The sequence below is a fragment of the Gavia stellata genome, chromosome 23, assembly GCF_030936135.1.
Source record: "Gavia stellata isolate bGavSte3 chromosome 23, bGavSte3.hap2, whole genome shotgun sequence".
Classification (NCBI taxonomy): domain Eukaryota; kingdom Metazoa; phylum Chordata; class Aves; order Gaviiformes; family Gaviidae; genus Gavia; species Gavia stellata.
The window spans coordinates 4,139,368-4,161,889 of record NC_082616.1 but is presented as its reverse complement, the minus strand read 5'-3'; the positions used below and the strand labels follow the sequence as shown (position 1 = coordinate 4,161,889).

At 40.4% G+C, this 22,522-nt stretch overlaps 1 protein-coding gene across 1 annotated transcript in view; it reads left to right on the top strand.

Moving 5' to 3' along the window:
- The first annotated feature begins 21,279 nt into the window (after positions 1-21,279).
- Positions 21,280-22,522, top strand: part of PPP3R1 (protein phosphatase 3 regulatory subunit B, alpha) — a 40,684-nt gene continuing 39,441 nt past the window's right edge. The window contains exon 1 of the mRNA XM_059828530.1: positions 21,280-21,356. Within this exon, the coding sequence (XP_059684513.1) occupies positions 21,354-21,356 (3 nt within the window). The 5' untranslated portion in view covers positions 21,280-21,353. The remainder of the gene's footprint in view (positions 21,357-22,522) is intronic.

Genomic DNA, 22,522 nt, shown 5'->3' with positions numbered 1-22,522 from the left:
CAAAAGCACTAAAATCTTGCAGAACCTAGTGCAAGTACTTATACACAAAAGGGACTCCCCTTTGCTATTACTGAGTTTCTTTTAATTCAAATTGGCACCTGAAGAGCAGCAGCCACCGAGTGCTCTGTGGTCCAGAAGATGAGAGACAGACAGAGGTCTGGGGAGCTCACACCTGACTAATAGGGCGCTTCTGACAGCATCCCTCATTACCCTGACTTTAGCCTTTGTTGCATGCAGCCTCATGAGAAGTTTCTGCTTTCCCACAGGTTCAGGAGCTTGCATTTTTGACATGCACAATCATAAGGACTATTCATCCAAGCTATAGCACCTTCACAGTTCTTATCAATTAGGATACTACTTCCTTAACAAGAGCAACTATTCCCCACTTTAAAGATAACTCCAAACTGTACCAAAATGAGCAGGTACACCGTAAGTTTCTGAAAACAGAACTAAATCTCACTTCACCATTACATATCACAAAGAATGTGCCAAATCACATGCTTCTGTAACCAAAGTTATGTCCATGTTGCTGTGTACCACAAGCTAGAACCCAGCTAGCTCTGAACAAGATCGTAATTGAGCATTTTGCCAGTTAACAGGATCCCAATACCCAATCTCAACACAGCATTTTTCTGCAGTGGGTCAGCAAACTCTGTGCTGTCTCAGTCCTCTACCTGGCAATGAATCTGAGTTGGTAAATGTAAATCTCCACTGTAATGCTAAATGATCTGTCTCTCCCCACCGCCTCCAAAGTGCTTCATTCTCAGGGGAATAACATTAGCATTTATGGAAGTAAATGCCTCAGGGTTTTGCTAATGTGCTAATGAGCTAGAGCCTTCCACCTTCAGATCACAAGCATGAATCTTATTCAGCTCAAAGGTAAAAATACTGTTTCTAGCAGAAATCTGATATCAAGATGAGTTCTAGTTACAGCTCCTCCATTACAAATTCATCTTCATGCTTCCTATGCGGTTGTATTTTGCAAGTAAGACAGGGCTTTGAGCTCAGCAGAGCCTTCTACCAAGGACCCCAAATTGCAGCAAGATCCAAAATTATTTTGATACAGATCTTCAGAATATACAGAACAGATTATCACACTTAAGAAAGGGAAAAATAGAAAGAATTTAAAAAAGTAAAAAAGTTCTATGAACTGGAATTCACAGAAGTGCCAAAAATACTGAGGCTTTTCAGCAGAGCTACGGAAAGAAAAATCTGTATAACTATCAGCTGCTTTAGACCCCTTTAACACTAAAGATTCCACTGCGGTCACATTATATTATTTAAACTACCCAGTTTTGCCTACACACAGCAAACAGCTTTAATTGATAAACATTTTTAGAAAGAAGCTATACAAAAGCTGAAGAACTTGCTTTGAGAAAAAATAACAGGGAACAGGGTTTTGAATTCCAGCATCTGAAAACACCTACAGAGCTTGTGCCCCTTTTTCCTGGTAATTTAAAAATCACAGTGTTATGCCCTAACATTGCTCCTAGTCACTGCAGAGGTTCCTCGCTTCCACAGGAGGGAGCTTTTCTCTTGCAAAGATGACTGAATCCCTTTCGCAGTTCTCATTTTGGAAACGTGTAGGAGCTCTAAACAGTTCTGGAGGGCCCCACGCCTGACATCTTCCACACAGGATTAGCAAAGAAGATACAGAAAATGAAGAAAAAAAACCCAGAAAACGAAAGATCAAGCATTTCGAAGCTAAACCATTCTTGGATCCTTGTCTTGTATCACACTATTACTCCTCCCCACCCACCACCCCAACCCTAATGCAATTACTTATGTAGCAGAAAAACCTGAAAATGTCAAGTCCAACACCGTTTATGTCCAGACATATCTGACATATATAAAATTCACTCATGTGACTGAAGGTATCAGCTATGTAGACAGTACTAGAAGAGGGACAATAAACCACAGCAATTCAAAGAGCATAACATCTCAAGAAGAAATCTGTCCTAACAGCTGAAAGAAATAACTGAATACAACTTTGAAAACATATTTTAAAGGACACAAATGAAAGCAATCCTCTCTCTGGACAACCATTTATTAATGCAGCAAGTGACAGTCAGCTTTTGCTAGGGTTAACCTGGATGGCTGCTTTTTCCAGAAAAACAGCTCACTTCCATCATTCAAAATTCTGTGCCACGCTTGATCTGCAGCTCTGAGCTGCAATTTCTATCAAGGTAGCATTGTGCTATCATCATGTATCACAGCTGCTACTTCCACTACTGTTTCCTTTGAAAAAAAAAAAAAAAAAAATCACAAAATGCAGAGATGACAAGCCAAGTAGGAGCAGTGCTTAAGCTGTGCTGTTCTCAGCATCTAATAGTTAGACAATTTCATATTCCCTGATGTCTAAGTTCTAGTCCAATGGGTATATCCTCCTCCTGATGTGTATAGCTAATTCCCATTGTCAACAGTGGGAATAACACATGCACACAAAGGGGACAATGAGCCCTTGAGGCCTGTTGTGATAGTAATTTCAAAATATCAGGGTAAACATATTTTGCATGTGATAGGTAATAAGCCTGGGCATCAGTTTCTGTGTTTCAGAATGCTTTATGGGTTTGCACCCTCAGAGCACTAGAGATACCCTACTCACCTAGCTTCCAGCTTTGTACGAGTTTCAAAAATGGTTCTGCCGTGAATAACTAGCTGCTATATATACAGATCTATACACAGAGATCTAATCACAGATCAAAGCTCTGTGGAGCAAAATGGGGTAGAAAGGATTAGGCGAAATACAGCTTCTGCTCCAGAGGTCTTAAAATCTTGATTTATGACTAGCTACATAAAAAATAGCACATGCTGCTCAGAACTCTTTTCTCCTATTAAAGTCATAACTTAAAAAAATATTACAAGTCTTCCCTGTCCTCAATACTTGCTATTCCTTCAAAGCCAACTATGGTATAAGCATGCAGCTGTGTTTTGGCTTACACATAATCAGCACTAGTAAAGATAGATTCAGCTGCAGGCGATGATCAGCTAAACAGAAGGCTAAATATTAAGTCAGAAAAGCCAGCTCTGGTGTGATAACTTCGTGGTGTTAAATTTTCTTTAATTAAAGCCCTATCTAACATTTTAGAAAAAACCCACATCCAACAATCTGCAGACCACATCAGATCACACTCTATGCTCAGAATATTTTTTCATAACAAAACTTTTCCTGTTCACAGGTAATTGACCCTGCAAAATTATCATGCTATATGGTAAATGTAAATTGCTAACAAAATATTAATAATGAAACAAAACAGGCCAGACAGCATAGTTTGAGAAAAGACCGCCAAGTCCCAATACAAGCAAAGGCAACCAGAGAGGCTTGTTTGTATAACACTTAATAAGTCTCAGAGGGAAAAGGGACAGCTGTGTAAAGCTGCCTTGGTTGTCCCTTTTTTTCCTCATAATTACATCTGTTGCTGATGTTTCATACAATGAAAAGTCCAGAATGTCTCCTGAAAGTTCAGTGTGAATACTGATAAAGCTTGAACATAGAAAGCAGATAAAAAACATCCTCAGTGATACATTCTGGAAGGTAGCCAAGATCATCTTGGAAGGTTAAATCTCCTTAGGTCAAGTAACTCCTTAGATCAAGAGGAACACTGCATTTTCAGCACTTCATTTGACTTATTTTGAGTACAAGGACTTAAAGTGAACTTGACATCAAGTTTCCCAGTAGGACTTCTAGCTTACAAAGACAGCATGTCAATATTTACACTCACTCCATGATTCCTGTTCTATTTCTTTAAGTAGATTTTTTTTTTTTTGCTACATTTGAAAAGAAATTAGGGACTTTTTAAAGATCCTGAAAAGAATCGCTCTCTTACAACTTGAAACTGCAACTGAGAAACACAAAACACTGGAGTAGATTTTACTCTTAAGATAAAAAGGCAAAGGACAGAGTACAAGGTGGGTAATTAGAATTGAATTCTAGGAAACAACAATTATTTGGTTTCACTCCAGTTCCAATAATCACTCTTATAAACTGATCCAGAATGTTTTAACCAAAGCTAGATACCTGGATATATAGCTTGAATTTCAGAATTGCTAAGCATTTACCTGCTTTATTTGACTTGAAAGAAAAAGGGACATCACAAGCTGTAAGAATCAGAAAAAATCTCAGACAATTCTGAAAAGGGAACAGTTGTCCCTTGTTATTTAAACTATTTCCTAATATTAAACGTCCTTCAGAAATGAGTTACTCTTCTAATAAAGTTCAGAAAAACACATGCCAACTAAAACCTTATCAAAACCTTTTCATTTTCAAGCATATTTAGCAGAAGTGAAATATTTACACACAAAAAGTTAACTGGAAGTTTGGGACGCTTAATTTGTTTGATCTAGTAGCTGGAAATTTTGTAACAGAAAGTTTAGATCAAAACAGTTTTTTGTAGAAAAAAGCTATTTCTCCATAAGTAGTATTTCATAACTAAGATTGTCTATAACTAGGTAGTATTATAGACTACTTACCTCTGTATCATGACTGTAAAATTACTATGGCTCATTGACATAAGACTGATAAACATCAAGTGTGATTTTTTTTTACCTTCTAAGTATTGCTTTCTAACAAGATGAAGGGTTAAAACGATAATTTGGCTCTCTAAGGTTCCCTTGGCCTCAACCCTTTTTATTCCAAATTAGCAAAAATAAATGGTAGGGTATGATCCTTACTAAGCTACATACCTACTTAACCCTGAACATTAATGAGTACCAGGCCTTTTATCCCAATATGGTTCCTTTCTGTGCTACTCTTGCATAGGAGGCATACCACAATTTTAACTAAAGAAAAGGGGATGTGACTGGAGAGTCCAAACTGCAGTCTCCAGAGGGCATGATTTAACTCCTGCCTGGCAAAGTGAGCACAAGAAGTGAGCACAGAAAACCAGAACAGTTATAGGGACTTTTCTGCTTCAATTAGACTGCTATTTGAGCGTGAAACTCAAACTTTGGCAACTACAGTGCCTCCAGCTTAGGAGCAAAGTCAATACATTGATTTGGAAGCTCACTTTTATGGAACATGAAACACTCACATGGTGCCTGGACATCATTAAAACATGTATGAAGCTTTACAGAAGGCATTGAATCCTTTTAAAGGGTTTACCATCCAGAATGGCTTTATTTAAGGTATTTGACCTGCCTGGTAAGAGTGCATTTACAACATTCTATGTGATGCACAGCCATTCCTGAGTAATTCGTATCTGTGAAATATCAATGGAGACAAAAGTGTTCTACTTTCCATACTTTGAATACAACAATTAAATAAGAGCAGGAGCCTGCAAAAGTGCCTGCATTGAAGTAGAAGTGTAAGTAACTAAAATCTAAAATTCTCTACATAAATACCTGCTATTTAAGAAAAATTGAGAAAGCATATGGACAGCTTCACTAATATTTGAAACAGATTGATCATATTGAAATAGACGAACCGAAAATGATCCCTTTTTGGCAGTTTAGTTCCTCCCTGATACACATGAGTATTGGAATTACTCCAAATTGCTTTTAATCATGTCTATAATGGGAAATAATACTAAACCAAAAATAGATCAGCAAAAGTAATTGACAGTAGAAAAAAGGGCTGAGTCCAGTTGTGATAAAAGGTTTCAGATCCCATCAGATTCGCTGGGATTTGAGAGAACACAAACTGTACTGAGTCAGGCCATAACTCTATTATATCTCCAATTCTAATACTGTTCAGTGAACTTTTGCACCTGTATTTGCAACACGCCAGAAAGCTAGCACAATCATCCCCCCAAATACCAGCTGTCTCAACTTTTCAGGAACTGAAAACTGGGAAAAAAAAATAAATCTGTCCTTAGTACCAGAAATAAAGAAGCTTGGTTTCCTGAGCACTAATATTCCATATTTGATTGTCTGGTCTTTAAAGAGTTGAGACCTCCAGTTAAAGCTTTTTATACAAGTAGGACAATAAGGTGTTAGTCCTCTATGGATTTTTGGTGTTTAACAAAAGTTAGTTTTATATATCTTCCCTTCCATAAGGATAATACAAAAATCTTTCTCCTCTGCTCTGTGGCCCGTTTTCACACAGGTAACTTAGTATTTTGGAAAATTTTGCTTGTCAAATGCAGCTGATCATCACTGCATAGACCTTGTTCCTTAAAGCTAGCTAAAAAAGGCTTCTCAAAATGTCAGTGGCAGTAATACTCCTTCCCTTAGCTGTGGTGTTTTTTTTTTTTTTAAAGCTCAAATAGTTACTGGCATTCACACCAGCAAAATGCATCTATCTACAAGATTTTAAAGCAAAAAGGGGTGTGTGGGTGTGGATGTCTAAACCAGAACAGTTATAGCCATAATGTAAGCACTGTTATAGCTCACTGCCAGCATACCTTAACCCTCATCTGGGAGGACCACATTTAGCCTTTGTATCCATTCCCTGGAAGAGCAACAGGAACTCAAATGTTCCAGCAATGACATTCTTTTCATCAGCAGTGCCAGAAATTTAATGTGCACAATTCTTCCAGGAGGCTACCAGATCACTCAATCTGGCTAATAGAGTAAAACCTTGCACAGTACTAACACCACATATGGAGAGCTGCAGACTCCAGTTTTCTTACATCTATGTTCTTTTTTAAATGGTACTCAGAACACGCACAAGATGTTTTTATTAGAGCTGCAGTCAAGGACACATCAGCTATAATGAAACAGGAAAATTTAACTGCTGCCAACAACATTCTGCTTTGGTCTACAGTCAGCAAGCTTCTGCCCAACATCCACTTGCTATCAGGCCCCCATACAGTGACACTAAGCTGCTACATCAAGAGTCTTAAAGTTTATTTTGCTTTTACTGCAACTCTTCACTATGCAGTTGCGCAGTAGTAAACATGACCTTAACATCGAGTGGAAGTTTGGCAACAACTTGATTGCAAATGTAATCTACAACAGCCACAGAAGTTAACCAAGCCAAAAGCAGAGTTACAGCTCTTAAAAACTCAGACTATAAATGGCTATACAAGATCACATTTCATGCTGCAGTTTGCTAGTGTGATTAACTGTAGTGCTGTGTTACACCTGCAAATCATTTATCTTTTTGAAACTACTACAGAAGTAATGTAGATGCCCCAGTACCTCACTGTCTTCAAATCAGGTAACAGTAGGAAGAGTAATAAATCAGCGGTACCAATTGAAACATCCATTGTTAAACAAGTGTCCAAGTCTCCGTGGGATCAGGACCTTGGATGGTGACGTGATGATCTAAAGTGCACTGGAAAATAAAATGGCACCATAATTTTAAAGGCTCAAACTGAAGGCCTGGTTAACGTAGCAGATAAAAAGTAAAAGCCCTCATCAAGTTTTTAGGATAAATATGTTTTTGAAGCTGAGTCTGTAAAGTTTTGTAGTTATAAACCACATTCTATTGTAATGTTTTAGAAGGCAGAGGGAGCAGATGAAAAAGGAATACATCTGAGATTTATTTACAAATACGCTACAGAAATAGCTAGCTACTACCCTTGCTGCTGTTAAAAAGAAAGCTGAAGCAAAAAGATGAGGCTTATCTGAAATAAATTGTCTAGGTACAGATAAAAAGAAGATAAAACTGAAACTAAAGAGATGCAGTAAGTTGATTGTAACAGAGCTCCTGAAGTGAACATTCTGATAAAACACTGTGGCCACTTTTCAGAGGTCAGTGTATGAGAAAAGACATCAAATTTCCATCCTTTTAGCATTTTCTTTTCTCATAACAGCACTTCAGTATAGGCAGTAGATACACTTGGCTCGGGAATAAAAACACTTCAAAATTAATACGTGTTAGATCACTTTGACACTTTAACTGGTTTAACTCCCAACCCAATACCTGTTTTTCAACGATTTTAGCTACAGCATAGTCAGGCCCTAAACAAGTAGCTCCAGCAGTAGCTTCATGATCAGCTTAATTTGTAGCTGTCTCCCCGCACTTACCACAATCACACATTCTTGACCCTTCTCAGTGTCTCAGTAGTGCTCATGCAAGCATGTGATCAGCCAGATGAGAAGGACGATTTGGTACACAGTAATTTTTGGGGAGGTTATTTTTCAGTCACATTAGCTCCCTGATCCCACCATGCTTGCAGCCACAGGAACATGAATAGTGGGACAAGGGAGAGAGGTCAAGAAGGTGTAACAAAGACTAGCTGTGCCTCATCCAACTGTGAAACCACACTTTCATATAGAACTTCAAGCCTTGGCTCACTACAGTGTATTTGCAACCCTGCTCAGCAAAGCACACTGACTTGAGGCCTCAGTTACTATGGAGATGAGCACGAAATAAATGTTTATATATAATTAGATAAATTCTCCCTTCGAGGAAGCAGTTGTCCTTCTCACAGGCAGCTAATCATATTTTTTTTAACTAAACAGATGTAAAAAAGTATTAAAATTTTAAAGCTTAACAATCAGTATTATTCATTAGTAAGTTAATGATAATTTAAACCTATGGCAAGACTTTAAAAAGCACATGAAAAATTAGTCAATGAGAATCCCATCTCTTCTGAAAATTAAACTGCTAAACTCCCTAGAAATGAAGCTAGTGCTTGGTTTTATGCATTTTAGGTTTCTGCTTAAGAAAAACAGGAATTTTATTACTAAAACTCTATCTCATTGTTTAACAAAGCTTAAGAAATACTTATTTGGATAAAAAAAATGAATGCACAAGCCCTTTTCTTCTATGCAATCACTAAACTGAATCACCCCTACTTGTAAAATCTAAGCAGTATTTCCTAACTCTAAGCTTACTGTAAAAGCAGTAAGCTGATATAAACAAGTTAACCAAGTTGAAATGCTTAGTTCATAAACTCATGATGAGTAGCTCCCTTTTTCAAAAGATCATGAATCAGTAATTACAGTAGAACCATCTGCCACAAAGATGAATATTCTGCTTAGGGTTTTGGGGAACCCTTTGCCGTAACATTTACATATAACTTGGACTCTTTTTGATTAAGAAACTCCAGTCCTAAAATGTGATCACTAATCATATTCCTTAGCATCTAGAATTGCTTTAAATTTAAAGCAATTTTAAATTCAGAGTAGACAAGATGATTTCCTGGGATCAATGACTATAAAAACTAATGACAAAACTTAACCAAACACTGAATTCTTCCCTGAAGAAAAACAAATAATTGGCAAAATACGGCAGAAACATTGCCAGCTGATGAGCTGCCTCATTCTTTCCACTATGATGACATCTATTGCCAGCTCTTCCCTGTCCCCATGCACTACACTCCCTCTGACTCTCAGCCTGACCCAGATCCAGCCCTGGTCTCAAGTCTGACAATGAAATCCAGCTTTACCTACCCTACAGGTGTCAACAACTACACCTCTAGTTGGAGGTGGTGCTTTGGTGACAGTGGGCAAGTAAAGAGGCTTCTCCTCCCAGCCACCGATTACAGCTCTTTTCTTTCACTGAAATTTTTCTCCCTTCTCCCCAGCCTGCCAACATAACTGTATTAGCTTTCCAACCCAACTGTTGGAGTAATTAACTTTAGAAAAACTTCAACTGCATGAAGTGTTTAAGCTAAGAGGGATAGTATTTTAAGAACTGAGTTAGGAAGCAGCCACACACAGTTCATGCAAGTAGAGCATATGGGGGAAACTTCCAGTAAGAAGGGCAAAACCAACTTTTCTTTTCCTGCAGCACAGTAGGAGCCAATATACACACCTGGAATCTATCCACACACTATAACCTAGCAGTAAAGAATAGTGAGATCTTAATCCTAATAAAATCATTGAATAACATTTCAGTCTTTACATTTAGGCTGTAAATTTCTCCAAGACAAAGACTTTCTTCTGTGCCTTGCACACATCATTGATACACAAGAGATAGAAAGATGTACAGCTGTTCATAAAGAAGCAGAGTGTAATTTTGACTTGCTCTAAGAATAGGCCAAACGCCTTCCTCCAGTTTGCATGCAAATTTATTACTGAAGACAATGCAGGTATTTGAGGGAAGAAACTCAGCTTAGAATCTGAATATCCCTTGAGGGACCATCCAAATCAAAACCAGATCTTCTCAAACACTGAAGTCTACAGCTTTAGCATCATCTATCAAAGGATTTTTAAGTGACAAACATTTACATACTTATAGAATTGATCTTTGTTTCAGTTTAGTATTTAGCTACAGCTGCAGGGAACAGTGCGTTATTGCAAAAGGCAATAACTAGATAATTAGGTCAAACAATCTCCTTTTTTCCTTAAAAACCATGCATTACTATTAATTCACAAAACATTCATTTACATGTACAAGATAATCCACAGCAAGGGACCAGACATCCCCAAACACTGACACTAGAGCCATCGGTTGCGCTGAGAGCCAGGTAAATTGCTTATTGTACAGCTAAGCAATCTCAAAGTGGATTTTCTTATTAATATCTTTAATATTTTGAGTAATTTTCAAACTTTATGGTACACAGTCTTAGAGATCCTGTTTTCATTTAAACATGAAAAAGTAAAGAGCTGAGTATCTTTACTTAAAAAAAAGGAATTACTATGAATTTAGACTGTAGTACTGAAACAAAGAAAATACATAGTTTAAGATTTTTTCTCCCTTCCAATACCTGAAATTTGATTGGTGAGCTATTCTGTTTCTCTCTTACAAAGACTTTTGCAGATCATAAAAGTTTCCAAGTGTAATCTATCAACAGTGTTAGGTGAATTTTTTTAAGTCAAGAAGCAGCCTTTTTTTTTTTTTCATTTTTCCTCTGCAAAAAAGTATTTAGGCTGGACATGTCAAGCAATGTTGGATTTACAATATTTGAAAATCATGTACTTTTTTGTAAGCAATTATAGATTATACTATGTAAATATCAATGCACATATAAATACACTACGTATTTGTGTAAAAATTTCTAAATCCTCCACCTAGTAGTGCTATTGTCTTTCAAAGAGGAAATTTCAAAAGAGGCCTTGAAGTTTACATGCCCACCTGAGATACCCAGGTGTGTAAGGCCACATAGCAAATGAGTGACAAATTTGGTGATAAAAATCCTCTATTTAGACTCAGCGGTGTGAACAGAGTATTAGTGGAGGTGTTCCCGAAGTGACATCCAGAAAAGCACATATGCTAGAAAACCCGTCTTAGACTTTAATAGGTGGATAAGTGTTAACCCTAAAGTGATTGATTTGCTAATAGTGGTAGCAAAGAATCACTGTGGTCCTGATCAGGGTTTGGCATACCCAACGCTACAGAAAACTTAGCACTGAAGTAATCCCATAAAACAGAACAGAAATAACAGGGTGTAAACTAAACCTTATGCAGATAAGAATGTCTGAACCCGTTCTGTGGTCTTCATCACCACAGCAGCAGGCAGGAGCACATTACTACAGATTAGGACACGTTTGACTAAGGTGTGGTTCCTGAACAGGACCACACACCGCATGGGGACTGTAAGGATGCTGAAAAGCCTATGTGCTAGCCCTAAGGGAGTGGGCACAGGGGCTGCCCACAGCAATAGCCTTTCATTGATCTGCCCAGGGATTAGGCATGCTTCCAGCTCAAGCTCCTACCTCAGTGGAACCAGACACTCCCTGGGAAACCATTTTCACTTCTTAACTGGAAGTTACCTGCAGAGCTCCCCCCAACCCAAACTCTCTCAAAATGTAATTATCATCCCAGAATTGTCATGAAATACACAGAAGACTGAAAGCTGGCTACTTATGAATGGAGATATTGAGCAAACACTTAAAACTGGCTACTATGATGCCAAGAACTGAATATTTTAAGCTTCCATGTTCTATAGCATACATCTACAGATGTATGCATTCAGTCAGAACAAACACCCACATATTCAGAACAAGATAAATGTACATGTTCACTAAGAAATTAACGATTTGAGCAGTAAAATGGGCGCTGAATGTTACTAAAATACCAATAAACTAAAGGACTTATCATTGGGGGGGGGGGAGCAAGTTCTCCCTTAACGATTATACAAACCAGATATTTAACTGAACACTGTACAAACAAGATATTTCCAAACCTGGAGTTACAGTAGTGCAAGTTTTTCATTTAATTTTTATACCCATTTCACTCCACATTAATATGAATTAAAAGATGGCATAGTCCCTGGTTAAGTTGTATCTTAGTTCAGTTAAAGAACTCCCAAGAATCTAGTGCTTTATCCACAAATCCCAAGTGCTTTAGAAGATTCCAGCTCCAACAGCTTCAATGATGGATGTTTTTCATCTTTGTACCACAAGCTTTACTGGCTTTAGACACTCTCCGCTTTTTTCTAGCACCTTCAGGGGCCTTGATCAGGTAGCAGCTTTTGCTCTTTAAAAAGTCCATTTGCAGGGTCACTCAGACTTTGCAGGAACTGGAAGGCTCCGAAAGTAACACAGCTCTGATCTGGGAAAGCTTTTTATTTTGTTTTATTTTAAAACACTGCTTATTCCACACAACTATTTCAAAGACTCTAACCTCCCAAGGTTTGCAACAAACAAACAGTTTTAGGCTATATCGGCTATATCCAAAGGTTTCTGAGTGTTGACAACCAGGTTATACTGATAATTATTTCCCTGGAGAATTAATCTAAAATATGTTCTATTTATTGCACTCAGAACAGCGGTGCTTAAAAAAACCTAATAGCCCACACAAGAAGGGCTGCAGGTTGTTCAACATGAAAGGTAGACCTCCATTTACGTGTCTGAGAAAGAGGAATCCTCCATACATGCTGGACAAATTCTCTCACCATACTAGATGTGGGTACATCTGGCACACTATCGATCAAGACTGTCCTGGTCAGCAGAGGGAGAAAGGGGTTCACTCCCAAGAGGATTACACAGCAGGCCTCTTTTCCCCCACCTCAAGCTAAATCCAGTAGTAACTGCTCCTGTATTTGATCAGCAGAAGACTAGGTATGTGTTTCCTGGTATCGAGGCATAAATTAGCCCCGTTCATCCCAGGGTCTGATTACAGGATGAGGCACAGGGAATGAAAGCTCTCAGTTGCTTACTACTGAGGTCCTGCTCAAAGTATTGCTAGAGGTAGAACGCTCATATTCAACAGGGCAAGATAGTATTGATGACCTGTATTTATTCTTTGCTACAAATGCCAAAATCAGTAAGTAGCATGCTGCCTCACCATGCCATGAGGGGTGTTTCTCAATAGTTTCTATTTGCAAGAGGCCCAGAACATAAACATTTCCTAGACATGTCCTACACTTTTAGCTCTGCTGGTTAGCAACAGGAAGGTAGCAAAATACTCCTGTGAGGACAAGCCAGCCAGAAAGCTGCACATTACATTCACCAAAAAGCCACTACACCGTTGTTTATTCTAGTCCAAAATTGGTGTGAGCTGTAACAGGAAAGAAACACTGACTGCAACTACACCAACAAGGTTTGTCAGAATGGCAGTACTGTCTCATCCACAGGCTGCTGTTACCTTGGGAATAGCGGGTCCAGCAGAACTGTAAACACCTCAGTAAATCTTCATTCAGTTTTGACCCATTCAGTTGTAGAATTACTCAGAGGTAACATGCTTATTACAACACTAAACAAGTTTCCATATTTTTTTAATACCGAGTTTTATATGCATTACAGAGCTCTCATGGTATTGTGAAGTACAGTTGTGTACTTCACCTACTTGTACATTAACTCGCCATTGCAATTTTACCAGGTATCCCTAAGTCCGCAGAAAGGGTCATGTAACAACTTCAGTTGAATGGGAAAAGACATGAAGTTGAAGTCCTTTACATGATAAGATGATTTTTTTCAACACAAATAGTCTTACCTCATTAGTATTACCCTGCTAACGTATAATCAACACTATTCTTTTTTGTGTGACACTGTTCTCTTAAACCTCCATTCACCTATTTTATGCATAAACACATGCACCCAAGTCACAACATGTTCTTTTGAGTTTTCCACCAGCTGAAAAGCATTAGAATCACTACCGGCCTTATTCTTCCTGCCACAGACAAGGCTTACAGGAGTGGGTTTTTTGAAACTAGATTTCACATTAAGGACAGCCTGGAGCATCTCTTGTTGTGTGATATATGCTGCTTAAACTAGGGACAGCACATTTGAGGAGATTATCATCCAGTGGTAAAGTTATTTGGGCTGTAGTAAAATACCAATGGCGGTGCTCTACAGTACAAAATCTGAAGCCGTTTTCAGTGTGCAAAGCAGGCTGCAAAATAAAATGCACAGTTTCCAGAGAGCAGAATTCTTCCCTATTGACAGAGGGAAGAAAAATAGTACTGTATGACTAAGTCACCCAAAATTTAATGGTATTTATTTAGGAACTTCACTTTCATTATGCATACCTTTTGTCTGCAGGGAGACAGAAGTAGTAGCGGGAAATCTGATAAGAAAATATGAGCAAATGTCTTTATTCTGACTTTTGAAATCTCCTCTGGAAACTCTGCAGGTCCTTCTGGAAAAGGAAAATCTCCACTTTTTTTCTTGTGGGAGAGTTCAGCAACAGCATGATTGATCAGAAGCTAATGTTAAATCCACTGAAGTTGTAAGTCCATTCCACCAGAAAGTAGATGGTACTTTGCCAAATAGGTAGGAGGCAGAAGCATCATGACTTACAGTGTACCACAGTAACAGGCTGCACCCCATCCCTAGCAAGTGCCCCTTTTAATTAGGCTGTCTTTTGCAACATGAAGGCCCAAAGACTTAAATCACACAAGATCTTCAGATTAGCACAGATTAACAGCAAGTCCAGCCAAGTTATAATTCCTGTATGGGACTCTTTAACCTCTGTGCAAAGCAAGAGCTCCCAGCAGCTGTAATGACTCTGCACAAAAAAAGTTGCAGTCTTTTTACTACTCTTTCTCTACGGAAGAGGATGCCAGGGAGCTAAATCTTTTTATGATTCCTTAGGTGACCATACTATGCTAAAAGTGTAAAGACCAAGCATTCAGTGGCAGAATCTACCCCTTTCAGCATCAGGGTGAAAGGATGAAACCTAGGATGTCCAAACAGAACAGATGTTCAGAACCTGAACCTGCTTTATGGGAACAAAACACAGAATCCCCATCCAGCAGCATGACAGCAACTTCACTTTTCTACTGAAAGCAGCAGAACAGGACTGAATCTTCACCCACCACCAAAGAGCTGACATGATTTTCTAGACCCATGCTAGAGATCCAGAATATCTGAAGACTACCATGGTAAGAAAAAGGCAGTATCCAATGATGATCCAAACACTGACAAGACAGGCAGAGATGACAGACTAAATGTTTTGTACCTTGAGAAAAGAAAAAACGTGTCTTGCCATGTCTAGAGTAGTAAAACCTGTCATGGCTCTAAAAATACAGGTAGTATTCTGTATTAACACCAAACTAGTTCCTTCGGAGTTCCTAGACACACTTCTGAATTCCTGTGGCAAAAAAATCACATCCTGTGGCAAACAGACCTAGTTGGCTTACGGGATTATACTCCCTCTTATTTCTCAAATTGAAACAACAAACCACAGAGTCCTCAATATACACTCCCAAGAAAGTCTCTGCATGGAACAGAGGCACAGAGTGGATAATCACACACGCACAGTGCTTACCTCAGTATGGTCTCACCTCCTCAGCTGAGAGGGCCTTGAACATTGACTTGAATACATGTGATCATGGTGCATCATGTTTTCCCTGAAAGCTCTAACAAGCCACTTCCATTTTTCATACAGATGACTGCATTGCAAATGAAAACAGATTGCCATGATCTCGGTGCTCATGTAATCAAAGCTATGGAAAAATGCACAGCTAAGATGGATGCAATTTACCATATCGTATCACAGACAGCATTTGTTAATACCATTATTTTTCTCTTCCATGACCACAAAAAGGGTTAATAGACACAGAACTTCACACTACATTCATTGAATTCCCCACAACTCATACCAAGATGCTAAAAGGTACTCCACATGACAACATCATCTATTTTAATTAGTTTTGAAAGGGTCAGGTTACTTACCAGTATTCAAAATTTGTCCCCAACTCAAACTGTTAGGGAATCAACAATCAAGCAATTCCCCAGTTTTGTCTCTGCCACAAGAAAAAGAAAGAACAAATTAAAACCTTTTGGCATTGTTTCAGTTCAGACTCTGTTGTTTCATTAAATTATCGGTCTAGTTTGCTGCCTGAGTCATCACCTTCAGAATTTGTACTGGCCCAAACCTGAACCAGTCAGCCAACACATGACCAGTGATAAAACAGGTACCACCTTAAAATAATTCAAGTGGTTGTTTCCACAAGATTGAAGTTACATATATTAATAGCTTATTAATATCCTGTGCAGGCCAACTTCTACTGCCTAATCAGTTACTGCAGGAAGATAAGAACTTCACAAGTCAGACCGACACATTTATATCTCTAGCAGAAATAAATAAAAGCAATAAGCCTTTACAACAGTGGTAGGCAAGCACATCAGTGAAAAAAAAATCAAACACTGTATTCGTGCTTGCAGCACTTACCTCCAGTTGTTGCAAGGTCTTTGAGCAGCCAGCCCACAGCTCTTATCAGAGCTCCTCAGAACAAATGTCTTAAGAAAAAAGCAGCCAATTATACCAACCCCAGCTACAGCTGGATGCCATAAAGAAATCTTATCACCTGCTAGGCAAATAAGATCAGTACATGAAATTGTATTATGCAAACAACAGAGTCTCAAGAAAAATGTAACCTTTTAGTCCCAGCTTTCTTGCAAATTGTTTCTATATATTTGTTCTGCAGAGCCCTATCTGACACAATGATAGGATTACAGGCACAGGGTCAAAGATACAGAAAGCACTTTTATCCCGTTTATCCTAGCCAGAACTGGCAGCAAGTTTGAGAAATCACAAGACCAGTCTTTATAACCCATTTCTAAAAAAAAAAGTTTCATGCAATGATTTTCAATCTGTGGCTTCAAGTCCTTGGGGGCTGTTAATTATCATCAAGAGCTGAAAAGGGTACCCGAAGAAATAATCCTACTATCAGGACATTTAATTCACACCACCTTAGGCAGCAAGATCCACAGATCAGAAGCATTTTCAACCATTGTTTCAGTCAATAGACATATGCTAGGGACAACTATCCATCCGTACTTGCTCAAGCAATTTTAAATCCAGCATCCTGCAGTGAGGCAGAATGACCCAATAGGTAACTAAAAAGCACTCTATTAACCTACAGCTTCACAAGGCTCCTGTGGCCCACATCTTTCTTCTGGTCTTAAGGAGAGTCCAGTTCTTCATCTTCTAGGTAAAGAAAGCAGTGTTCCCCTGCATCCCTAACCCTTTTCATTTGACAAGTTTTTTCAGCTGTGCCTTACTGGATCTGAAATGTATCATCTCCCGCTTCTCCCAAATCTTGGCGATTTATACATGCTCTCACAAATATGTGAGAAAATAAGGGGCAGACTCCCTTCGATTTCTTTCAACTGAAAAGACAAATGTAGGTGTAAGAGAGATACAATGAGAGACACTATCTTTCCAACCATTTCAGTTCTACTCAGTATTACATCTTTAAATTTGTTTATTATTCTACCTGTTATTACAAATGAAATTAGATTAATAAATATGGTGCATCAGTTTTACAGACATTAGAGTTCAGGACTTGCAGTAATAGGGCAATTCAAACATGCTGAGAAAGGAAGTTTTTATTTCTATCTAAAAAGGCTTCCTCTTTTGCTGATAAAATACAGCTTCCCCTGCCCACTGTAGCTGAAAGCACTTTCCCTTAAAGCCAGTTCATAAAAGGTGGCTTTCCTTTTTTTCCCCCTTCTAGAGCATTAAAGAGTTTATTTATTTTTATAAAACACTACTGAAGCCTATAAGAACACGCATATGCTTAAAAATCATGCATTTTCAAGCTTTACTGCACCGTCCCAAGAGTTTACCTGCTTTGCTGGGAAAAGCTGCTTATAGCCTCTTCAGGGTCAGGGCAGAAGATTATTTAATTAGGTGGCAGCCCTCCCCCTGGGTTAACAGAGAGGGGAAGGCTCCATACAAAATACATCCATTTACATTTGTAAGGGATGTTTATATATAGACCAGCACAAGGCAAGACAAAGAAGGATATTCTCCGGGAATCAAAGATACATGCTATATTAAAACACCTCAGAACTTAGAGACAGATAAGGCATCACAAATAGCACTTTAGAAGCATGCCATGAAAAGAACTGCAGCTAGATCCAGACACATAAGCAGGAGCATGGAAATTGGTTTCCAGACATTAGGTCAAGCACTATGCAAGCCACATCATTATTGTTAATTACACTGAACAACTCAAACAGGTACAGAGTTTACATACCTGTTTATTTATCTGTAGCTAAACGAGCTTCCAATTACATGGAAATACATATTTATCCTAGTTTGAATGGTTGTAATTATGCTGCAAAGGAGCTTTACTAAAACCAGAAACTGACAAAACACAGAGTTGTCTGAAACTTACTCTAAAAAAAAATTCAAATATCAATATTTGCAAAAATACTAGTCAGAAATACAGATAATATAATGCAAAGTGTTAAATGCACGTCATGGCTTTCTACAGACTCTTATCTACATACTAACAAATGTCATCTTGTATTTTTAACTCTTTGGAAGTCACATATAAAAAAGAAAAGCAATTTTGACACATTTGCACAACAGAAAAAGGAACTAAAAATGAATTAGCTCATCTTTGTACTGTATCTAGAGGTTCAAAACTAAGAGTAGTGACATAACCGCATTACAAGATAAAAATTGTATTTTCATAAATTGTTGGCTGTCTCTACTTGGAACTTAAAAAGGTAACAATTAAGGCATTGTATTCCTCATTTCTGTTTATTTTAGTCCCATTACATTATGTAATAGAAATTCTAGCCACATTCAACTTCATTTAGCTGATTTTACTCCAGATTTGCATCTGCTAGATAAGGCTGCAGTGACAGATATGTACGCAGCAAGAGCGTTTTACATCAGAATTTCTTTTACTTTTAGAGATCTTAAGTTATTATTTTTTATTTTTATTTTTCGGCTAGAGTCCAGTCAGTTTTAATACTAGTTTTCAATGAAACCTAAGGATGTTTTATTCCTAGACATCATAGCAACTAGAATTTTCTTTAACCCCAGAAGAATTGTCCTAACCACCTGTATCTGTTAGTAAGAAAAGGCAGGAAATTCCTCCCCTGGATGAGACCATTTTACCACATATAACCTCTCACTGTGGCCAGGCCCAGGTTCTTACCAGCAAGGCCTTTTTTGTTGATTTGCTATTAACTCAAAGCTTACAGTTATGCATTAGTGTTTGTTTTGCTTTCTTCTGGTGCAAATTACCTTTTGTTCGCCACCACTTATTTTCACTCTTCACCATGTTCTTCATTCACTTATTTTTGCTAGATTTTTTCTGTGCAGTCTCCCTAATCCACTCTTCATTCTTCCTGGTCAAGCTCACCCCTTTCTGCAGATATGAAGGCACGCCGAGTATCAGTTTTCGAACAGAACCTTCGTCAGTCATTAATAATTTTAAAAACCACACATTTATTGCTGTGCTTTGCTTCAGTCTTTTAGATGAGAACTTCTAATCTGTCTTTAACTTCACGGTCACCCTTTATTCACCTAGTTTCCTGAGCGGGCTTCGATATAGCAGATTCCCCATTCCTCTTAGCATTTGCCCATCAGCATTTGATTTCAAGATTCCAGGTTTCTCCAGGAACTCTTAAGGTAACCTTTGCTAGCCTTAGACCAGCTCAAGACTCCCACAAACAGGGCAACAGTGACGAGGCAGTTCCTTTGCAGAGGCAGCTGAAGGGAGAGGAAATTACCATTTTAGACTGGAAAGCTCATGCTTGGCTACAGTCCTAAAAAATTAACCTTGTTTTAAAGTAACAATCCAGTCTTCCCTTCCCCCACAAATTAGGTTGCCATTCACCTTGAACTTGGCAGGATTGACTTGCATTTCCCTGGCAAAGTATCTAGCTCTTGTGAGCCAAATAACAAATGCCTGAAAAACAACATCAACATGGTACCGAATCTTCTCTTTGGCAGTATTAACACAACAATATTTTATATGTAATTATTATTTTCACATCACCACTTCATTCATCACAGTGTTATGCGCTGTGTCATGGTGCTCCAAAATAAACACGTTCAGCAGAGCGAGCAGAGAAAGAAGGGCAAAAACAGCAAAGGGAATGTGAAATCAACCCATCTTTACTTACTATTTTACTTTACCCTTCACAGAGGTTTTTAAAGGTGTCATCTGGCCTACTTAAAACTTTACAATATATAGAGATCACTCCCTGAGGGTCAGCATTACTTATGCAAGCAGTTGCATTGCCCTAAATCTTGCCTCAAAGGGGTTATTAAGACTACATCTTTCATCTTAGTTCTCATTCAACTGTTATCAGTCATTTTATTTTGTAAACTGTCCACAATACAAAGCATTAGCTACCAGCATGAAACCACAAACACACAAGTAAACACTTTTAAGAATTACGTCATCACAGCGCAATTCCTTTAGTTTTGTACAATTAACTATTAACACTACTGAAACACAATACCCTAAAATCCATTAAGTACTGAGCACCATCCAGCCTGGATAACCTCTTGCAATACAACATGAAAAACCTGAAGAAAATAACAGCCAGAACATAAGGAGAGCAGGTGCCACTCAGAGCCACACTTCTAAAGGCCCACCTGTGCCACGACTTCTTGTTGCCTGAAGTTTTTTTTTTTTCTTTTGCAGAGAGCAGAAGTCACACAAGGAACAAGGAAGGAAGACAGAGCAGCAAAAGCTCCAGCAGCAGAGCTTATGAAGTGGCTGAAAGAACCAGCATAAGCAGAGGATGTGTGGGAGAACGAGAACAACCAGCAACTCTGACAGCCCCCAGAGCACCTGAGGGAACTCCTCCCTAGGCCTAAGGGAGCAGGCACAGGCCTATTTTGTGGTAACGCTCAAGATCTGAGGTATTGCAAAAGGGATCTCTTGGCAGCAGAGCAGTCCCTCAGCCGCAACTCCCACATCCCAAGCTTCACAAAGCCTTCCCATGACTCTTAATGAACCCAACAGAGCAGCTACAGCTGCAGCCGCTCCCGCCTACCTACACCCCCACATCCCCTCCCGCCCTCACCCCGCCGCCATTTTGTACACCCCTCCGCTCCTTTCCCTCCCCCGCCTCGCTGGCTGACGTCACGGCCGCGCCCCGCCCCTCCCGCGAGGGCGGTGCTCGGCGCGGCGGGTGCCCGGATGTGGGAGGCTCCGCCCCCGCTGCCGAGCGTTAGCGCCGCTCGCGCCCCCTCCCTCGCTCCCTGTGCGCCGTTGCGGGTCAGCGCGAGCCACTGCCGCAGTGAGGGGAGCCGGAGCCGGCAGCAGCGGCGGGCCCGGGCGCGCGGCGGCGGCGACGCCGAACACGCATAGGCGAGGCCGGGGCTCGGTGGATTCAGCTGCGGGGGACACGCCTGACGCCCACCCGCCACCATGGTGAGGACCCTCCCTCGCTTCCCCTCCCCGCAGAGCCCCCCGCTCCCGCCCCGCCGGAATATTCCAGACCGGGCCGGGCCGCGGGGGTGGGGGGCGAGGCGATGGGCCCCGCGGCCCGGCCCGGCCGCCGCTCCGCCTCGCTGCTGCTGCCCTGCTTCTGACCCGTCTCCTCCGCCTCCCGCCCCCGAGCTGTCCACGTCCTCCCGCGGGCGAGCGCCTCGCTGGGCTTCCCCCCTCCCTTCCTCCGGGCCGCCGCTGCGGCCGCCCCGCGCCTCTCCCCGGGGGCAGGCACGTCCCCCCGCTTCCCCTCCGCCGCCCACGGCGGCCGCCTCGCCCCCGTGCGCCCCGCCGCCTCTCCGCCTGCTCCCGCCGCCCCCGGCAGCGCTCATCGGGCTCGGCCCTTCCCTTTCTCCCCCGTCCCCCGCTCTCCGGCACCCCCTCACCTCACGGCCGCCCCCAAACGCGTTCACCTGCCCCCCGCTTCCCCTCAGGCCGGGGGTTCGCGTTCCCCGGCCTGCGCTTCATCTGTTGTCCAGATGTATCAGCAGCGCCCTGAGCAAGCCCGGCATTTTGGTAGCGATGTCTTGTGGGGGTTGTTTTGCCAGCTAATCTCCGTAGGGTTCCCCCCCCCCCCCCCCGCCCTTGGTGCAGCAGCGTTTTCTGTTCATGTGCAGACCGGAAAGCTATAATGCACGTCGCCCATGGCAGGGAGGCAGGCTAGATAACGTATACTTTAATTGGTCCGGGGTTAGAAAGCTGACACTTCAAATATGATAGGCATGTGGGTTTTGAGACTGCAGGAAGAAGGTATGCGGTATGTCCAGGTGTGTGTATTTGAGTTGCTCTGTTTTTTAAATCATGACGATTTAAATTTCCCTTTTACTGCCGTAAAATTAACCCGGAGATACAGTATGGAGTCCTGTAGTATTTTACGTCGACACTAGGGGTGTCTCCTGCTTTTCACCGCTGCCAAGAAATCAACGCCCTTTTTTAATAAACATTTATTTTAACCTAAATTATCCAGTACCCTGGCTGCAGGAAGACTCTGGCAATATTTTGGTTTTACAGCTGGAGAAATACAAGTGGTTTAAACTTCGTAGTTCTTAACCCTTTAAAAGCAAGGCCAGCTGTTTATCACATTTTGCATTAGACCTCCCAGGGCCTGA